General features: G+C 41.3%; 2 protein-coding genes across 3 annotated transcripts; both read left to right on the top strand.

The window, feature by feature from the left end:
• The first annotated feature begins 3,891 nt into the window (after positions 1-3,891).
• Positions 3,892-6,320, top strand: LOC118312407 (lipopolysaccharide-induced tumor necrosis factor-alpha factor homolog). Of its 2 annotated transcripts, none has more exons than XM_035636973.1 (5): positions 3,892-4,016; positions 5,445-5,577; positions 5,746-5,799; positions 5,893-6,040; positions 6,158-6,320. In XM_035636973.1, exons 2-5 carry the CDS (start codon positions 5,454-5,456, stop codon positions 6,261-6,263), a joined length of 432 nt encoding a protein of 143 aa, XP_035492866.1. In that variant the 5' UTR covers positions 3,892-4,016; positions 5,445-5,453; the 3' UTR covers positions 6,264-6,320. The 2 variants fall into 2 exon arrangements, with proteins under 2 accessions (XP_035492866.1, XP_035492867.1); XM_035636974.1 differs by having other exon boundaries at positions 3,941-4,016; positions 5,425-5,577.
• A 497-nt stretch (positions 6,321-6,817) lies between these two features.
• gprc5bb (G protein-coupled receptor, class C, group 5, member Bb) lies at positions 6,818-18,148 on the top strand. Its single transcript, XM_035636970.2, has 4 exons — positions 6,818-11,112; positions 12,276-13,383; positions 15,490-15,602; positions 15,695-18,148. The coding sequence occupies exons 2-4, from the start codon at positions 12,276-12,278 to the stop codon at positions 15,737-15,739; spliced, it is 1,266 nt and encodes a 421-aa protein (XP_035492863.1). The 5' UTR covers positions 6,818-11,112; the 3' UTR covers positions 15,740-18,148.
• The last annotated feature ends 94 nt before the right edge of the window (positions 18,149-18,242 follow it).

Raw genomic sequence — 18,242 nt, 5'->3', positions numbered from 1 at the left:
TAGTGCTCCTCCATTCTTTTTGATGATGATAATGAATCAGCGCCGATGTTCTTCGTCTGCGCCCAATTAAAAGGCTCTTCTGGCACCAGTTTTCTCTGCAGTGCGCCAACTGGAGGATACATTTGATGCTGGAAGCGTTTCAAAACCTTGCCACAAGGAAGGCAAAATGAGGGAACACGTGTCTGACCGCCAGCTTTCATCCCGACATCTGTCGCCATTTAAGGCAAGACATGCACGAACAAGCCAAGCATATCGACATGTGTTGCTTGGGATTAATTAAAAAGGAAGGTTTTAAAGGTTCTTTTATCCATCCAGGAAAAAAACCCTTAAATCTGCATTAAACTACATTTTCAACAACAGAAAATATAACTCTGTTGTGTGAAGGACAGTAGCTCTCAAACCCACACAGAAGTATCACCAAACTTTTCCTCAACGTGGTGCTTTAGTGTCTTTCAGCTTGTTGTTTCTGTTTTAGGGCTGTCTGTTGTTGTGGTTCAGGCTCTCTGCTCTTGTGTGTATTTCCCCATGCCTCTCAGGAGCTTAAAAAAAGAAGAAAAAAAGCTACGTACAGTACACTATGTACCTGACATCAAATAGCAGACAGATACAGAGAGGGACTAATTTTAGCTAGTGAACACACAAAAGTATTTGGCTGTCAAACAGTCACAGGAATCCCTCAGGAGGTGTTGGAGAAGGACAGAGAGACGAAAGACTGGACTTGCATCATTCAGTCGTCCGCAAACACAAAATGGAATAATTGTTAGTGTTAGTCAGTGTCCGCTGGGTGTGTGAACAGTCTGCTGTTGGCTAACATGGGCGCCATATCAAGTATTCATGTTACTGAACTTTTCAATTTAATTTTTTCCCTATTTGCCGTCAGCCCGCTCAAAGAAAGACACGCCTCCGTCTCTCTGCAGCTGCAGCAGCAGCAGCTTGTGTCTGTTTATACCAACGTTCTCCCTGATGAGTGTGACATCTGTGTACGGCATATATGTGTGAAAAAAAATACTATGAGTGGAATCTTGTGAAAAATGACTCATGTTGACAAAACGTCAACGTGTGACATGATCTGTTTAAGGCTATTTCTATGCATATAGCTGATAAAAACCTACAGCACTGTCTGAAAGTAAATGTGGCCAGTTCACTGGGAATTTTTCGTATTTGCTCTGTTTTGCTTCGTTTCTGTGTCACATCTTGGTGTAACAGAGGTCTCACTGTTTTTTGATCCTGTGATACAATAGGAAAGCCAAATGAAATCACACGAAAAACGATTCTTGTAATAACTTTACAAATATGGCATAAACTTAACTACGGTTTAGAAGTTGTAAATTACTTTTTAGCTACTCTGCAGTGACACTGAATTATAACCACGATATTTTTTCATAACCAGATTTTATTACAATATAAGGAGACATGAGTTATGATCGTAAGATGCCTCAGAGCAAAGACGAGATGATCTATAAAACGAGTCTATGAAATTTTGATCTGTTTTTTTTATCAAAGGCAGAAACACAGGTACCGTCTCCTCTGAGCTACCATCTTCACATCAAATGATGTGCTACAGTTACAGAGAGCAGAGGGGCGTCTACTTCACAGACACAGCAGCCCCAGGTTCTCTGTGTGAACAAGAACGTGGGTTCTGCATTGTTACCCGATGTCTGTGACCCAGTTTTGTACAAGGGGCCTTGTGTCAAAGTCTAACTTTAAGATGAGATTGTAGTTGATACTGTGTTTCCATGGTGCATTTCCCTACAAAAAAATGAGGGCACATCTAAATGAATGACAACCTGGGACCAGCCATACTCAAGCAAAGGAGTGCTGGTTAGTTTCAGGGTATTGGGCATCTTTTCTCCAAGGGGCCCCAAAAATGTTAATCATGCCATGATGCTATTATTGGGTAATTCAACCTACCTAAATCTTTATCTGTAAAATAATCATAGCTGTCAAAAATTGTGGTAGAGTAAAAATACATTTTCTCTCAAATGTAAAATTAAACAGAAAAATTAAAAAATGATAACATGAGTTAAAGTATCTCAAATCAGTATCTCAATCTATTTTTTTGTAGTTTGTGACTTTAGCTCGCACCAATGATACAAGCAACACACCGCCATAGAATCTCTCTCTATATATTCCTGGTTGAACACTTCTACCAAGTGGCCACTATGCAGTGTTACATCTGAAACTGGAATGGCACTCAGCAGAACGCGCACCTTCGCCAAAGGCTGTGCAATCCTACACACGTGGTTGTGTAGTTCTTATAGTAGACATATAAAAGACAAAAGGGAGTGGTCTGATGACCTGAATGCCCCTTGATCCAAACCTGGTTAATGAGACACACTGAGCTTTAACTGACATGATTTGGTGCATACCACCAACATGCATTCAATACTAGGATATTTCGTGCAAAGTCAAATTCATTTACAGAGCATGTTTAAAATCATACGTGTTGACTAAAAGTGCTGCACGGAGAAATCTAAATACAATTAGATAATCGATACAAAATCTAAAGATGTAAAACAATTGTATCATTGTTTCAAATACTAAAGGAAAAGTATAACATGCCACCTGTTTAATCCTCTGCCGTCTCTCCAGCAGATGGAACCAAAGACATTGAACATCCTGACCTGACCAAAGTATTGTGACTTAAGTCAGGTTTTCAGTTAGTACAAATCCAAACCGTTGCCCCCTTACAGACTATGGATGGTGTATGACTACACAAGGAGTAGGACTTTTCTTTGTCGACAAAAAAAGACAAGACACTCAGACCATTCAATGACTTCAGAGGTCATCAGCTCCACGTTCAAACCTCTCCATGAACTTGTTGTGCGCAATGCTTCATCATTTAGTGAAGGGAGGGGGATGAATCACAGCCTTCTATGCTCCCATGGGACATTCTGAGCATGTGGTCAAACCATGCAGTCTCACTAATGCTCCCGCAGCATTTTAAGCCTTGGTGAGTGATGTGCTTTGGGACTTTTTAGATCGTTTTATTTTTGGATGACAGATAGATAGATAGATAGATAGATAGATAGATAGATAGATAGGTAGATAGATAGATAGATAGATAGATAGATAGATAGATAGATAGATAGATAGATAGATAGATAGATGGATTGATGTACTTACACCAATAAGAAATATAGATAGATAGCGGTGTTTCGCATGTTCTCCCTGTGTTTCCCTCTGGGTAGTCCAGCTTCCTCCCACAGTCCACAGACATGCAGAATGGGGTTAGGTTAATTGGAGACTCTAAATCTGCCAAAATCTACCAAAATTCTCCCCGACACTACACCGCTCCTCCGCACCCTGCACTGGCTCCCGGTGGTGGCTCCAATCCGATTCAAGGCACTGGTACTCGCCTCAGCCACAGTGCTGTGAATGGCTTAGGCCCTTGCCTACATCCAGAAAATGGTCAAAACTTACACCCCAGCTCCGCTCTGCTATTGGCAGACGGCTTGTTATGCCCTCACTGCGAGGCGTGGGCAGACGAAAACCCTTTTATGCTTCCGTCGCACACTGAAAGATGACCTGTTCAGGCTGCACCTCAGTCCTTGAATCATTACACGAAAAAATAAATCATTTAAAAAAAATCTAAAAAAGCACTTGAAGCTGTTTTTTGCCTGTTTGATAAATGTTTATGTACTCTCACGATTCTTTGCACTTTAGGGGTCATATCTTCATGGTTGAATGCATTTATTGTAAGTCAATTTGGACAAAATGTCAGCTAAATGAATGTGATGAAATGCTTCTGAAGGGTCAGAAGCATTTCATCACACAGAGACCCCCTGGCCTCTTCTCTTGCTACTCGTCAAGCTTCTCTGGCTATTTACACAGTGTATGTGTTGTAGTGAGAGAGTGATGTGTTGACACTCTACAAATACTAATACATGGCATGTACACCCAGTGTTGCTCCACCTCCTCCCCCTAGAATCACATTTATCTCATTGTCTCTCTCCAGCATCACAGAAGGGAAGCGGTGCCGGGATCTCACACTCCATTTTGTCCTCCTTATCAAGGTGAGCAGCGATAAATAATACACAGAGATGGAAACTGCAAGGATTTGTATTTTTCTATTTATTTATTTATATGCCAGCAGAACCTCAAGGCTTCCTGCTTGTGATTCGAAATGAAAGCACGGACACTCGGTAGCATTTTAGTGTTAAGACAAGAAATGTGTTTAAAAGTTTAAGGAACTATGTGTTGATGTCTATAGACCAGAGATGAAATATAAAAATAACCTCTGTGTTGAATCCAAGCTAAACATGGGTTTGTCAATTTATGTTTTGTGGTAAGGGGAAAAAAACTATGCCTCACCTAATGTTGCAAATTTATGTGTGTGTGTGTGTGTGTGTGTGTGTGTGTGTGTGTTGCTTGGTTTTTGTGTGTACCAGTTAAACAGAGGCTTGGGTTTGTCACATATGAAACGCATGATAAGTTTAAAGGGCTATTTTATAACTTTTGTTACCTAATCTATTCTCATGGTCAGAATCATAATCTTCAACCATGAGAATAGATTTCCAAGGAGCAAATGAGCATGACAGGAATATTTACAGCAACCATGTTCATGGGAAATTCATAGAACAGGTTGAACAAGAGGGCACAGTGCATGCAGTCGGAAAAACACAAGCTCACTTCGATAATGCAAGTCACAATTTTAAAAAAACAACACACACACACAAATACATTACTGTGAGAAACACAATAACAAATGTACAACAGAAAACAGAAGCAAAGAGGAATTGTTCTATACACAATACAACGAAATTCATTGGGACACAAAAAAAACTGAATGAAAAGTTTATTTTAGTTTTAACATTCTGATTAAGCATGAAAGTTACATTTTGACCTCCAAAGAAACCGCAGGACAAGATGAAAATAATACAACTCAACTCCATTTTTATAAGAGCTCTTGTTTAAAAACTGTGATGTATAATTGAAAGCTCCTAAAAAAGCAAATTAATAAATCATTACGTTTTTATAAGTAAGTTTTTAGGTTTTTTTCAAACTTTCTAATTGTATGATAAGTACATTACTATAAATATTTGGATGAACATAATCAGATATTTAAGTGTTGACTTTACATGAAGACTGTTAAACCTAGTACTAATTACAAGCATGTTACTATACGCATTTGCTTTATTTGCTTGTACTTTCTGTATTTTCATTGCATTTCCTTGTGCCATGTACAAGGTTTTGCTTTGTGTATTTGCTTTGGTTGTGTCAAACTGCAGCATATTTGTAGCCTTTGTAATCCAACCTAACCTGCTTGCCTGCATAGTCAGTGTTGTTGCACCTTCCCATTTATTCCTTTATGGTGTCCGTCGCTACTTTCCTTCAATGATTCATCAGGGGACCAGTTGGATTACGAGGCACATCATCCGGGTCCTTTTAAAAAAAAAAAACTAATTTTCTGTGCCTTACAAGCTTTTTCACTGGTCCATTAGACAGACATCATGGAAAAGGGTGAACGACCCCCCCCAACAATGACAAGTGCACCAGCACCGCCATACCCAGGCCCCCCTGTTGACTACTACATGGGGGCCAATATGAACCCTCCTCCGCATTTTGTCCAGCCTGGTAAGACTTCAGGAACTTTTGTCTTTGTCATTTTATCTGATTGTTTTTCTCTTTTACAGTGATGTTGTTTTCATTTCTTGAGTTATTCCATTTAATCTATGTGGCAGCTTCTATTTCATTTAGTTGCCTAAGCCTTTCTCAATCTAAATGTCTTCTTCTTTTATTCAGTTCGCCAACCTGCTTACCATTACTCCCCGCAACAACCTCAGACCGTGATGCCTGGTGAGGGTCTCTCTACAACGTCATAAGCTTTGTGTTCAGTGATGGGGATATGTGGGTCGTAATTGTCAGTAGTAATAGTTTTTTTCTACTCAGTGACTCAGGTGGTGGTGGTGCAGCAGAGGCCAACTGATTCCCCTGGACAGATGGTGTGTCCTCGCTGCCAAACCACTGTTCTCACTAACATCGTGTACAAAAATGGTCTCCTCACTTGGCTAATCTGTGGCATACTCGGAGTCTTCTTGTGAGTAGTGACACACACACACACACACACACACACACACACACACACACACACACACACACACACACACAAACACAGTAATCAAGCATTATATTGACTTTACTATTCCTGCACCAGGTTCTGGCCTTGCTGTTTTATCCCCTTCTGTGTGGATGCTTGCAAGGATGTGGAGCATACCTGCCCCATCTGTAACACTGTCCTGCATATCCATAAACGCACATGAACCCATCTAAACTCTGAAGTAACACCAGACCAATAAACCAAAGATGATCAAACTGTAGCGGGACCAAGCCTATATCTATGGAAACATCAGATGTGATCTTGGACCCTGTGTGTAAAAATGATTGCACCTGTGGTTTCCTTATAGTTTCTTCTTTTCTTTTATCTAATGCAAAAATTTAAAAAAAATACAACTATTGTGATCATATTTAGTTGTAGTCGATCTGACTGAGGGTGCAGTATAATACTTATGTGTGAAATGTCAGTCTTTTTTGATAAATCCATGTAGTAAAAAGGAAAACTGAAACACTGGAGCCCGGGGAAAAAATCACAGTGAACAGACTGGAACAAAATCCCAAAGACAGACCGGGAGACAATCACAGTTACACACTCGGGGTAAACAGCAGAAACAGACCGGGGAAGACAACAGGAACCGACGTCTCAGGGCAGACTGGGGGGAAAAACAACAGACGACCCAACACAGACGAAGGGAATCACAGAGACTAAATACACACAAGGTGGGCGGGGCTAATAGAACACAGGTGAGACAATCACAGGGGCAGGAGACACAGGAAAAACAAGACACCGGAAACAAGACACAGGAAAGGAAGTGAATCAAGATGCGGGAAGAGACTTCAGAATAAAACAGGAAAACCAAAACACGGAATCAGGACACAGGGGCAGGAGATACGGACAAAGTAAAGAGGAACCGACAAAAGACTGGGAAACAGGAAGTGCAAAACTAATTCACAATACAACAGGAAGTCAAAACACGGAATCATGACACTTTCATTCTTGTTCTCAACTTCATTACTGAAAGCTGCCATATACTTAAGTCAAGCTGCCATATACTTAAGTCATTAAACATTTTGGGGGATCAGAATGTGGGTCTTATTCTTATCAGGTACAATGTGGTTTAAGTTGCTAAAGGAGAGCTGTCAGTATGGGTGGTATTTATCAAAGAAGACAGTAACACTATAAAATCAGTGTTACGGTTACATCAGATAAATCAGCTAAGAATGGTTCCGTGAAACTCACACAGTGGGATCACTTGTTGGCCCCAACACAGCTTCGAAGACCAAACAGGAACACATCTTGCAGTGCCATCTAGAGGGGTTAGGGAGAAGAATACATCCTTCCTCTGATTACTGTTTTAGTGTTTTGCCTGTTGGTTATTATGAATGACAGTTATACAGCTTCATACCAATGCATACAAAGAATTCTGAAAATAGAAATGTGGGCAAATCTGGATTCATTTAAAACATTTCACAGTATATGCAGAAATGAATGCAGCATGAGTTGTGCAATGCCACCGTGCGCAGTTTTCTCCCAATGAACAATATCTACCTCCAACCTTTAATACTAATCAGTGAGGCATTCAGGTACGTTATACTAAGGAGCAGGGGACGTGGTTCCATCCTTAAATTATTTCTTTATTGACAGTTTGAAGTTATTATTAATAGGACTGTTAGACACACCATTCACATATAATGGGTCCTTCCTTTTGGCTATGTTATACACTTACACATAGTTTTCTGGATTTCTGTTAAGTAGTATTGTGTAATTCCACCAAGAAACTAATAAAACTAACTAATTTGATTTAGGTTTGGTATTGAGCATTGCAAGCTCACTAATTCAGATGGAATGATTAAATGGAACAGAGCTATCAATAACAGTATCATCTGCCACCTGTGTATGACAAGTCAAAATATCTGCTCTGAAAAAGGCCTATTCTTTAATGTATTTAATAAGAAACGGGCCTTCAAGTCACTTTCAATGGTGTAACGTAGTGAAAATGTAATATACAGTATAAAATGTAATGTACAGTAATACATTTAGTCAAGTTAGTCCCCATTCAACATTTTTTTATTGTGACAAAAGGACTAGAACTAGGAAGAAAAAAAAAGAAAAAGAAAAACCCCAGCTTTTGAACTGGCAATGCACATTTTGGTTGTCCCCATGGGGGTTATCTATTTGACTAAAGACCAAATCTCATTTTATGAGACCTCAGTCTGATGCTTCCTGTAGTTCTCCAGCTAGACAGCAGATAGAGTCAACAGGCTTCAGTTTCCCACCTCACACCACTGCCACTTCTTCTTTATGATGCAGTGCCCTGATTTGTACTGTCTCTCTGCCGACAGTGAAAAGAAAATGTAAAAAAAGACTTCAACCAACTGCACACATGCCCCATAAAAAAACTTACCCACTGTGATGACTTAATAACTGACTGCCTTGACACTAAATCCTAAAGTGTCCGATGCTGCCTCGTGGCCAAGAGGCCTACACTTATGATTCCCAGTTATGAATGTGAGCTACAAATGTGAAGACGCTGCACAGTCATAACATATGTGTCCGGTCCAATGAGCTTTCTCCTGTGGACTTCCTTTGTGCCCTCCCTGTGTGTGTGTGTGTGTGTGTGTGTGTGTGTGTGTGTGTGTGTGTGTGTGTGTGTGTGTGTGTGTGTTTGTGTGTGTGTGTGTGTGTGTGTGAGTGGATGAGTGGACAGTTGTCAGAAGAGACTTGAGGTGGTATAAAGCTGGGATTATGGGATGGCCCATACTTATCAAGGTCCTGTCGGACTGTGACCATAGTAACCACTGGATTACCAAGATTAGGATTGATGACCCGAGGTAGTCAGCACTTCTGTGCCCTATTGTCTCCCGTTGCAGTCTTCCTTTTTCCATGTCCAAGGACTCCATCCCACGCAGCGGGACGTAAGTGCCCGCAGATAGCACACAATAAATCATAAACTTCAGTTGAATCTTAAAAGTTGGGACTTGGGACACAGATCTGTTGGACAAACCTTGGATCCCCGTGACCCCATCTGATTTTGTTTGTTGTAATGTATAATGGTGATAATGATAACTAGAGTTGCAAATGGTGATTATTTCTCATTTTCTGTGCATCAGAATTTAAATGTTTGGATAATAAAATCAGTTCAGGCATATACTTAATTTTCTTTCTTTCGAATACTCAGATGAAAATATGAATAACCATCTCATACAAGTACTCTACATATGAAGAAACAGGCAGTAACCTTGGCAGCTTAGCATAAAGACAGGGAACACTCGAGCTGAACTGGTTTTCTTCCTGGTGTATCCACTGGTTACCTGGCAACCGGCCAACAAAGAGATCGGCAAATGCTGTCGCCAACTATTTCTTTAAAATATGCCCATTGCAATTTCCTAAAGTTGAAGGAGATGTCATCAAATGTTTGTCCCTTTTGTGTTTGACCACGTGTTCAAAACAGACAGATATTCAGTTGGTAATAACAATGAATTCTCCCTCCCAGAACAAGTGGTTTGGAGAATTATAATTATGCTTCATCAAAACTGCTGTAATCAACAAACTGATTAATGGAGTCATCATTTTGGCTCTGTTGATAACAATATATAAACATCAGAGTAAGAGTAGTATTTTTGTCACAGTGCGATAACACATCAGTAAATAATAAAATGAATGATGGATGAATTCCATTTCTTTCAGGGTCCGAGCGAGTGTTGTACAGTACATGCTGGCTCAACGTCGTGATTTACTGGGACACTTGAGTAAAAGTAAAACCTGTACTTTCCCCACTACAAAAATTCAGGATGTCTGTTGTTTGTCATTCTATGCATTCTCGTATTTCCTTAAATGTTGGTGAATGAAGTAATGACAATAAACTTTACCCTTTAGAGCACTTTGAAGCCCTCTTGGCTCCATTCCCCTCTTATCACCAATTGTTGCTGCTTGCATAATATCAAGGACTCAGTGTCTAGATTAGCCTTCATCTTGACTGGCACGGCACATTGTCAGCTGTGGTTGTGGCCGTCTTCCAAGGCGTCAAATCAACCATATTAGTATGTGATTTAGTATACAGACGGTAGATTCATATTCCCAAGTCCTCTTACAATAGAAGCTAGGAGATTACTGCACTCTGAGGGGAAAGTTGGCTGAATCATGTCTTCAAGGGTGTTATGTAACACTCTGCCGGGACGGCCACGCGGCCGCAAGGCTCACCTGAGTTCGGCTTGACCATCTGCCCCTCTCTATCCAAATCCCATCTTCTGCACTCTGCAACAGACACACCATCAGGCGACATCTTCCTGCCGAGCAGACTTATTGCTCTGGTCCAATCTGATGATTAAAGATGAATCTCCACGACCCACAGTTCTGGGTGTGAGGCAACATTCTATAAGCGGCATGAGGAAGACGTGGGAGCACAAAGGCAGCACCGAGATGTGCAAAGGGGTGACTAATGTGGGATTTGCAGTGCATTGCCATGCTCATTTGCTGTACCCTTTCTTTGTTCTCTCTCATTTCCTTCCTTGTCAGACAGGTGCATAAGCAAATGATACTCCCCATGTGTAGGTGAGGAGAGGTGAAGCTGTGACCGCATCTCTGCTGACACCCCCGCAGATTCAGCGTGAAGCAGGGAGAGAGAGAGACACAGAAGTGGAGAGAGAAAGAATAGAAAGAGGACAGAAGGGAGCGAGAGCGGGGCAGAGGCAGGGAGAGAGAGAGAGAAGAGTGAAAGGGAGTCAGAAGATATATTTGACTGTGTGGGTGTGTGAAGTATCGAGGCATGCATCATAATCGTGGATTCTTCTCCGGGCTGCTGGACGTGTCGCTGCAGCAGCAGGACATTGCTGGTCCCTCAAAGTGTGTTCTTTTGTACTTAGAAACAGTGGGAGCTGAGAGCGCCGTGTGAGATTTTCAGAGACAAAATGGAAACTGTTTTGTTTCCGCTGCCTTGAGGAATTCATTAGTTTGGATTACACTGATACTTGAACAAGTGGAAATGATGCAGACTGGAGTGTGGTGATGCCTCTTCACTCTCAATAATCGAGATTCAAGTCAAGAATTTGTCTGAGGTGAGTTTGAAATCATTTAATTGCAGAATTAATTTTTATATTGTGTTTTTTTGTTTTATATTTGCGTGTGTATATATGTGTGTGTGTGTGTGTGTGTGTGTGTGTGTGTGTGCGTGTGTGTGTGTGTGTGTGTGTGTGTACGTGCTATTATATATATAGTAAGGACGTAAGTCACAGCATCTGGCCGCACATATTTACACTTTTCGGTAGATTACCACCAAACATTAGGGAGAAAGTTTTAGTTCTGGTCATCTTAAGGCTGGGAAAGGCGAGATGTCAATGAGGGTCCTCACAAGTGAGTTCAAACACTGTGTGTGGGTGCGTGTGTGTGTGTGTGTGTGTGTGCCAGGTTTAACTGTTGTTGTGGGGATCTAAATCTGTTTACGAAGTGACATTATGGGACATAAAAGCCAGCAGACCCCATAACCAAATGTCAAGGTGAAGACAGGTTTAGGTTTGACTATGGTGAGGTCTAGATTATGGTAAGGTTAAGGGCTAGGTTCAAGTTAACGTTGTTAGTAGGCCAGTAGTTGTTGTTAAGGTTCGAGAATGTCTCTGGTGAATGAATATAGGTGAATATAATGTCCTCTGAAGTCACAGAGACATGACTGTGTGTGTGTGTGTGTGTGTGTGTGTGTGTGTGTGTGTGTGTGTGTGTGTGTGTGTGTGTGTGTGTGTGTGTGTGTGTGTGTGTGTGCGCGCGCGTGTGGGTAGTCGTGTGTTTTCTGGGTACTGAAACTCGGCTTCTAAAAAGCACAGTATGCAATGTAGTCAGCCCACGCTGCTTCCCGTTCCCATGGAAACCATTGCCCAGTGCTAAAAGCAGTTCTGCCCTGTGCTGAGTACATGATAGTGTTTGTCTGTGTCTGAAAGAGGGAGAAACATTTTAACGTCGGATATATAACAGATGTTATATGATGTTGATGTGTTGCTGCCTTTACAGCAGTATCATGTGCATCATGGAGACCCTGTAAAGACTAATATAATGAATACATATTATATCTTCATTCACCTTGCTGCCTCCCTTCTCTCTGAATCTTATTCCACAATGTCACTCCTCCTGTATTTCTATCTGTCTATCACCACTCTCTGTTTCCTTTAAATGAACCCTTTCTCTGTTTGTCAACACTACTTTTTTCTTCTTCTGTCTCTGTGTTTCTAAGATGGCCATCAGCCCTATAATCATCTGCCTCCTGTCACTGATTGGCTATGCTTCGTCCCACCCCTCTCCTCCTCCTCGAGGATGCAGTGAGGACGTGGACCCTCCGTACCGAGTGCTGTGTGACCTGGAGTCGGTCTGGGGTGTGGTTCTGGAGGCCCTGGCGTGCAGCGGTGGCCTCACCTCGCTGGTGCTCGCTGTGCTCCTGCTTGTCAAGCTGCGCTCCATTTCTGACCCTGCCAGGCGCTCCGGAGCGGGGCCTCTTCTCCTGCTACTTGGCACGCTTCTCGGGCTTTTCTTCATCTCTCTGGCTTTCCTGGTGGGGAAGAACCAAGCACTGTGTGTGGTCCGCAGAGCCTTCTGGGGGCCTCTCTTTGCCCTCTGCTTCTCCAGTTTGCTAGTGCAGGGTGTGAGGCTGAGGAGGCTGGTGGCTGGTAAGACAAGTCCTTCAGGTAGCTCCCTGGCAGCGCTCGGCCTGGCCTTGGCCTTGGTCCAGGGCATCATCTCTGCTGAATGGGTCCTGCTGACTGTTGTCAGGGAGGGTCACCCAGCCTGTGAATATCCACCTTTGGACTTTGCTCTGACATGCAGCTACACCTTGGGGCTGCTCCTCATAGCCATGGGGCTTTCTCTGGGGGTGGTGCTCTGTGGAGGAGAGTTGGGGGCAGACGGAGGAGGTGGAAGTGAAGAAGACAGGGAAGGAGAGAGTGAAAAACGGAGATGGAAGTGCAATGCTGTCTGGCTCTTCCTGTCCAGCCTGGCATCGTCATTGCTATGGGTGGCCTGGCTGGGGTTTTATCTTTATGGCAGCCAAGTGATGAGGGTAAAGGGGAAGGGAGAAAGGTTCGGAGGAGGTGGGAAGAAGGATCTGAAAGTGTTGGATGAGCCTGCGCTGGCTGTGGCCCTAGTCATTCAGGGGTGGATCCTGCTGCTGTTCCATGCTATTCCAGAGGCGCATCTGTGTCTCCGAAATCCTCCACAGGCCAACACGCAAGATTTCTTCGACGCCACTCACACATCCCCTCCTCCACATTTCGGAGACGAGCTCCCTGCACACTCTCACCGACCCTTCCCAGAAAACCAGGCCTTTTCTATGGAGGAGCACAGTGCAAGTAGGCGTGTGTGTATGTGTGCACGCGTGCGTACTTGTGTGTGTGTTAAAAACTGCAATTTCCAGTGTTATGCTTTGTTGCAAGTGTTGTTGCATTAATTTGATTTGTTGTAGATCAGATTTGATTCTGATTAACTTACCACCATCAAAATATACTTTTAAAAGTTAAAGCCGTCTGATATTCTGTGACTACAGTTCTAGTTTTCTCAGTGAGTTCATCTGTAATCAAACAAAAATATTGATGAATGAAACAAACCACTCCAAAAGCTGTTTCACTAAGGTCCATCTGTATTTTACAGACAGTCTGTTTAGCCAACAGACAATTTTTATTTCTTGAGAGGGCAGTGAATATTCGTACCATCAACTCACGGAAATATAGACATTTGTGGATATAAATATCCCAGAAAATTGAGACAAATAAACTTTGTTATCTTTACCACATTTTTTCCAAATAGGCTCTTCTTGTAAAAACGATGAGCATGACCCCATTTGATTGCGACACAACATCAGTCAAATCTTTGATCATATCATCATAAAATGACATGAGCCTCATGGCACGTCACATTATGAACTACATGAAAATTAAACTTGAGTGCGCACAGAGTGCAGAGGCTGAGAGGGAGAGAGGGACACTGCGAGCTGAGGTGTGGCACAGAGCCAGAGTTTGTGTGAGTGTATATGAGCAAAACTGCGAGAGAGGAGTTATTACTGCACGCTAATATGGATTATGGTTGATGCATGGTGATGATTAACATGCAAGTACATTTATTGAGCACAGAACAGATCTTTGTTTCGGTCACACGAAATTCTTTGCGCTTGTATATCATTTCTCTTCAAAATATAGTGTGTGTTCAGCATCAGGAAAGTTGGTTGTCATTTCAACGTACCCCAAGTGCTATGTAGGTTTGTTAACAGTAGAGTGTGGCTCACTTCTAGCTACTGTGAACAATCCAAAATCCAATTAAACCTCATGAAATGCCTGTTTATCCAACAGGTTTTTTTTTCCACATTCACAGGGAGATGATGAGTCATTTCAGTTTGACTGCTCTCCACATTTATTTGAAGCCAAATGCACAGATGAGGAGCTAATCTGTGATGAACCAGGACAAACAAAGAGTGGAGACAGTAGCAGAAACAAACCATACAGTGTCTTTCAGGATAGCAGACTCCAGGAGGTTGGCATTTGTGGGCCATTGAACAGCTGACTGAGGAGGAGACAACGATGGAGTCAGAGAGCAGGGAGTCATGTAACACAGCATAAGGAAGTTATGGAAGGATTCACTGTTTTTGGCTGAAAGGGCAGTGTACAAGTTGTGGTGTAAGCCATGATTCAGCCTTCCTGTCTTTGTCTCAATATAATAAAAAGCAATAGCCAGCGCTATAAAAATAAGACCCAGGTTGTCAAAAACTGGAATTATCCTTCACAAGATAAAATGCGTAGGATTTAGGGGAATTTTTTTGTAATAATAATAATTATTATAATTATTAAGAAAACACAAATACAACCAAAAACCTGAATTAAGAAAAATATATATATAGAAAATAGTATAATAAATAAATACTATAATATTTCTTTAAATGTACATTTTTTTCCACATAATTTATTCTGTAAAATAAATGTTTTCATATTGGTGCATATCGACAAAACATTGAGAGTCATTCTGGACAGTTTCATGCTGATCCAAGCTGTAGAGGTTTTCCCACGGTTATGTAACTTTGCCTAGGGGCAATAATTGGACCTTAACCTCCAGAGCCAGTTGTGTCCCCAACAAAACTCTACAAACTGCTTTTGCAATTCCGCTGCATCTCCACGCACCAATAAACAAACCCTAGCGACAATTGCAGTGTGTAGACAGCCAGAGAGCCCTGAAAACATTTCTAATATGCAATAACAATTAAAATCACCTGTATAGGTGTGATGTGCCACTGAATGACCCAGCTGGTATGAAACTTATGCTTAGTACGATCATTTGTGTGGTTGTTTCAGTCAGTAGAGCCAGCACATCTATCACGGTGGGTATTGCACAAGTTGGAATCAATGTAATCTAGGTGATGTAACACTTGTTAACATGACACCTTGTGTGATTTACCTTGCTTGGTCTGCCAGCTCTTCGAAGTGGAACATACCACGGCGGCCACAGCAGCGTGCGTCCTGGCATAGCCTTCAGAGGTCACGTCTACCAACCCACTGAGATGGCTCTGGTCATGAATGGTGGCACAGTAAGTATAGCAGAAATACTCACTCCGTGTGTCACTCTCTCAATCACTGAGTAACTAATCAATGGGTTCCTGTGCTTCCGTCTCCCTCATAGATGCCCACAGCCCCTGTCAACTACACAGGACGGCGGTTATGGTAAAGCTTGACGAGTATCCATTTGAGTCCCCTTTGTGATGGAGGAATTTTCGGTTGCCTAACAAGAGGAAAGAAATATTAAAGACATCACATATAACGCTGACTGGATTTCATGGGAGCTAAATATGTTACATGTATTTGTGTTTCTGTGCACATGTATGAATCTTTAAACCGTTTAAAAACTAACTGTGATAGTATTTCTGCAGAATTTTTTCTTGATTGCCTCCATGTAACCAGAAAGGACATGTAATCAAAAGGAAGGGAGGCGAAAGTGATGCATCTTCCACAGTGAAGGACGTTTTATCATCAAGTGACTGCATACAAGGTGCACTATTTTGATCAGCACATATACAGTCTTGATTGCAATAAGTAAATGAACTGATAAGTGTTCGATAAGAGTGTTTTACGGAGGGCTAATGTTATTATATATGAGGTAAGGATCAAAAATCAAAGTGACCAATGTGGTATTGAAGGGGAGCAACTGAATGATGTGCTGTTAGTCTGCGGCAGAGTCAAGATTAAAGGATGATTTGAATGTATTGTGAAGTGAACATTTTGCCTGTGCAGTGCTAAATCAGATGCTGTTACCTGTTTATTGGTGACATTTGCTTTGTAAAAAATCCATTCCCTTCTATTTATGTTTGGCATCAAGCTACAACTGGGGAAAAAAACCCTTAGGATGTTTATGTAAATTACCTGCATACGCCTACAAAGCTTGCAAGGCCTTAGTATTTCATGCTGGAAAGCTCCAAAGGGACCCCGTGGTGTTTTTCTCTCCACATCTCCATCCCATTATGAATGCTACTGGACAGTTTGGCATGTTTCACTGCGTGCATTGATAAATGTCATGCATTTAAGCAGTGCAGGGTTCTGGAGAATTGTCAAGTGATTTAAAAGGTGAAAGAGGAATCTACAGGATTACTAGTTTTTATAAGCATATAAAAAAGCCATTTAATACTGCAATACTTGTACTCTGCAGTATAGGGTTTACTGTTGGAGATTGTGATTTTGCACTTTATCCACGCTGATCTTGTCTGGGCATTGTGATGTTTGAGATTTGAGATGCATGTAAAAGTACAGTTTAAAGGTAATGTATTTTTGTCAAGATTCATGTATTTTGGGTGTTTTCTTAAAATGTTGATATATATACACTACATATATATTGGAGTTTCAGAGCTGATTATTGACACTGAAAACAACAGTTGACAAAACAATCTCAAATTTAAAGTGCTCATATTTTGGCCATTTACAGGTTTATTATTTTAATTTTGATTGCCATTATATTCAAAATGTGCATTATTATTTTCATACTGTTTATAGCTGAAGTGCCTCTTTTCATACTCTGTCTGAAACTCTCCATTTGGGCTCTTGGCCTGCCTCCCAAATAGCCATAGTCGGCTCTGATTGCTCTCTTGTAATTGGTCAACCGCTCAGTGCGTCCATAGGTTTCCTGATGTGCTCTAATAACTGCTGTAGCAATGGTAACAATTGCATCACTTCAGTTGTACCAATCTGAGCCAAACCAGTAGGTTGGTGGGCACGATACACGGCAATTGGTGACGTAGATGCTTTACGGTCTCCCAGGCTCTGCAGGAACAGTGTATTCTGTGAGAGATCGGGACTCCCTTTGCTGCAGACTTTGGTCTTTGTGACTTTGCAGACACACTCAAGGAAAGGAAAACCTGAAAAGCATAATATGAGGACTTTAAATATTTGTTCCGTGACATGTGATAAGACACGTGATAAGATTGAAAGCATGGTAACATCTGCTAACTCGACCTAGAGATTAGACTGTTTTGTCAACCAGTTTCAGTGTGTTTTCCCAAGGTTTTTTTCTGAAATCAATAACACTATAACATCGTTGTGTACACTTTCTTTGATATTAATGGCAGCATCTTGTGTGTCTTGGACTCTGTTTTTAATTAAATTTTAAATTCAATCAAATAGGGTTCAGAGAAAAAGTTCCATCACTGTGACTTTGACTGGAAACATTTCATGTTTGCAGTTCCCAAGGTTTGGCTAAAAATACCTTCAGATTCTCACAAGAGTGGCAGTTTCTGTCTCTTCAGTCAGAAAGAATGTTATGTAGGACAACCTTTTATGGGAACAATCAAATTTAATAAAGAGTTGTCACCATGTTCATGTAGTGAACAATTATTTTCGCTGTAAGACTTAACTAAATAACCAGACTTTGCTGCTCTGATATTGTATACTGAAAATATTTTTTGTTTATAATCCTATAAAACTGAGTTTTAATCATGTAAATATCCAAATGTAAAAGTCTATTGTATTTCCTTTTTCAGATGCTCTTATGATGATAGCACTGTCCCTGTTTTCTGGCAGCGTAATATGAATGTCTGTATTGTGATTTGCACAAAGTGGCTAATACATCAGTACACTTTTTTTCTGTAAACTATTGTCTGGTCATTGAACTGATCTTCCTTCGGTGTCTTTTCCTTTATGTTACATCAATGGATCCACTTCACTGTCGGGGTCACAGTTTTCGT

Source organism: Scophthalmus maximus, chromosome 8 (genome assembly GCF_022379125.1).
Source record: "Scophthalmus maximus strain ysfricsl-2021 chromosome 8, ASM2237912v1, whole genome shotgun sequence".
Classification (NCBI taxonomy): domain Eukaryota; kingdom Metazoa; phylum Chordata; class Actinopteri; order Pleuronectiformes; family Scophthalmidae; genus Scophthalmus; species Scophthalmus maximus.
Note: the sequence above shows the minus strand (reverse complement) of the source record. Positions and strands in the feature narration are given on the sequence as shown.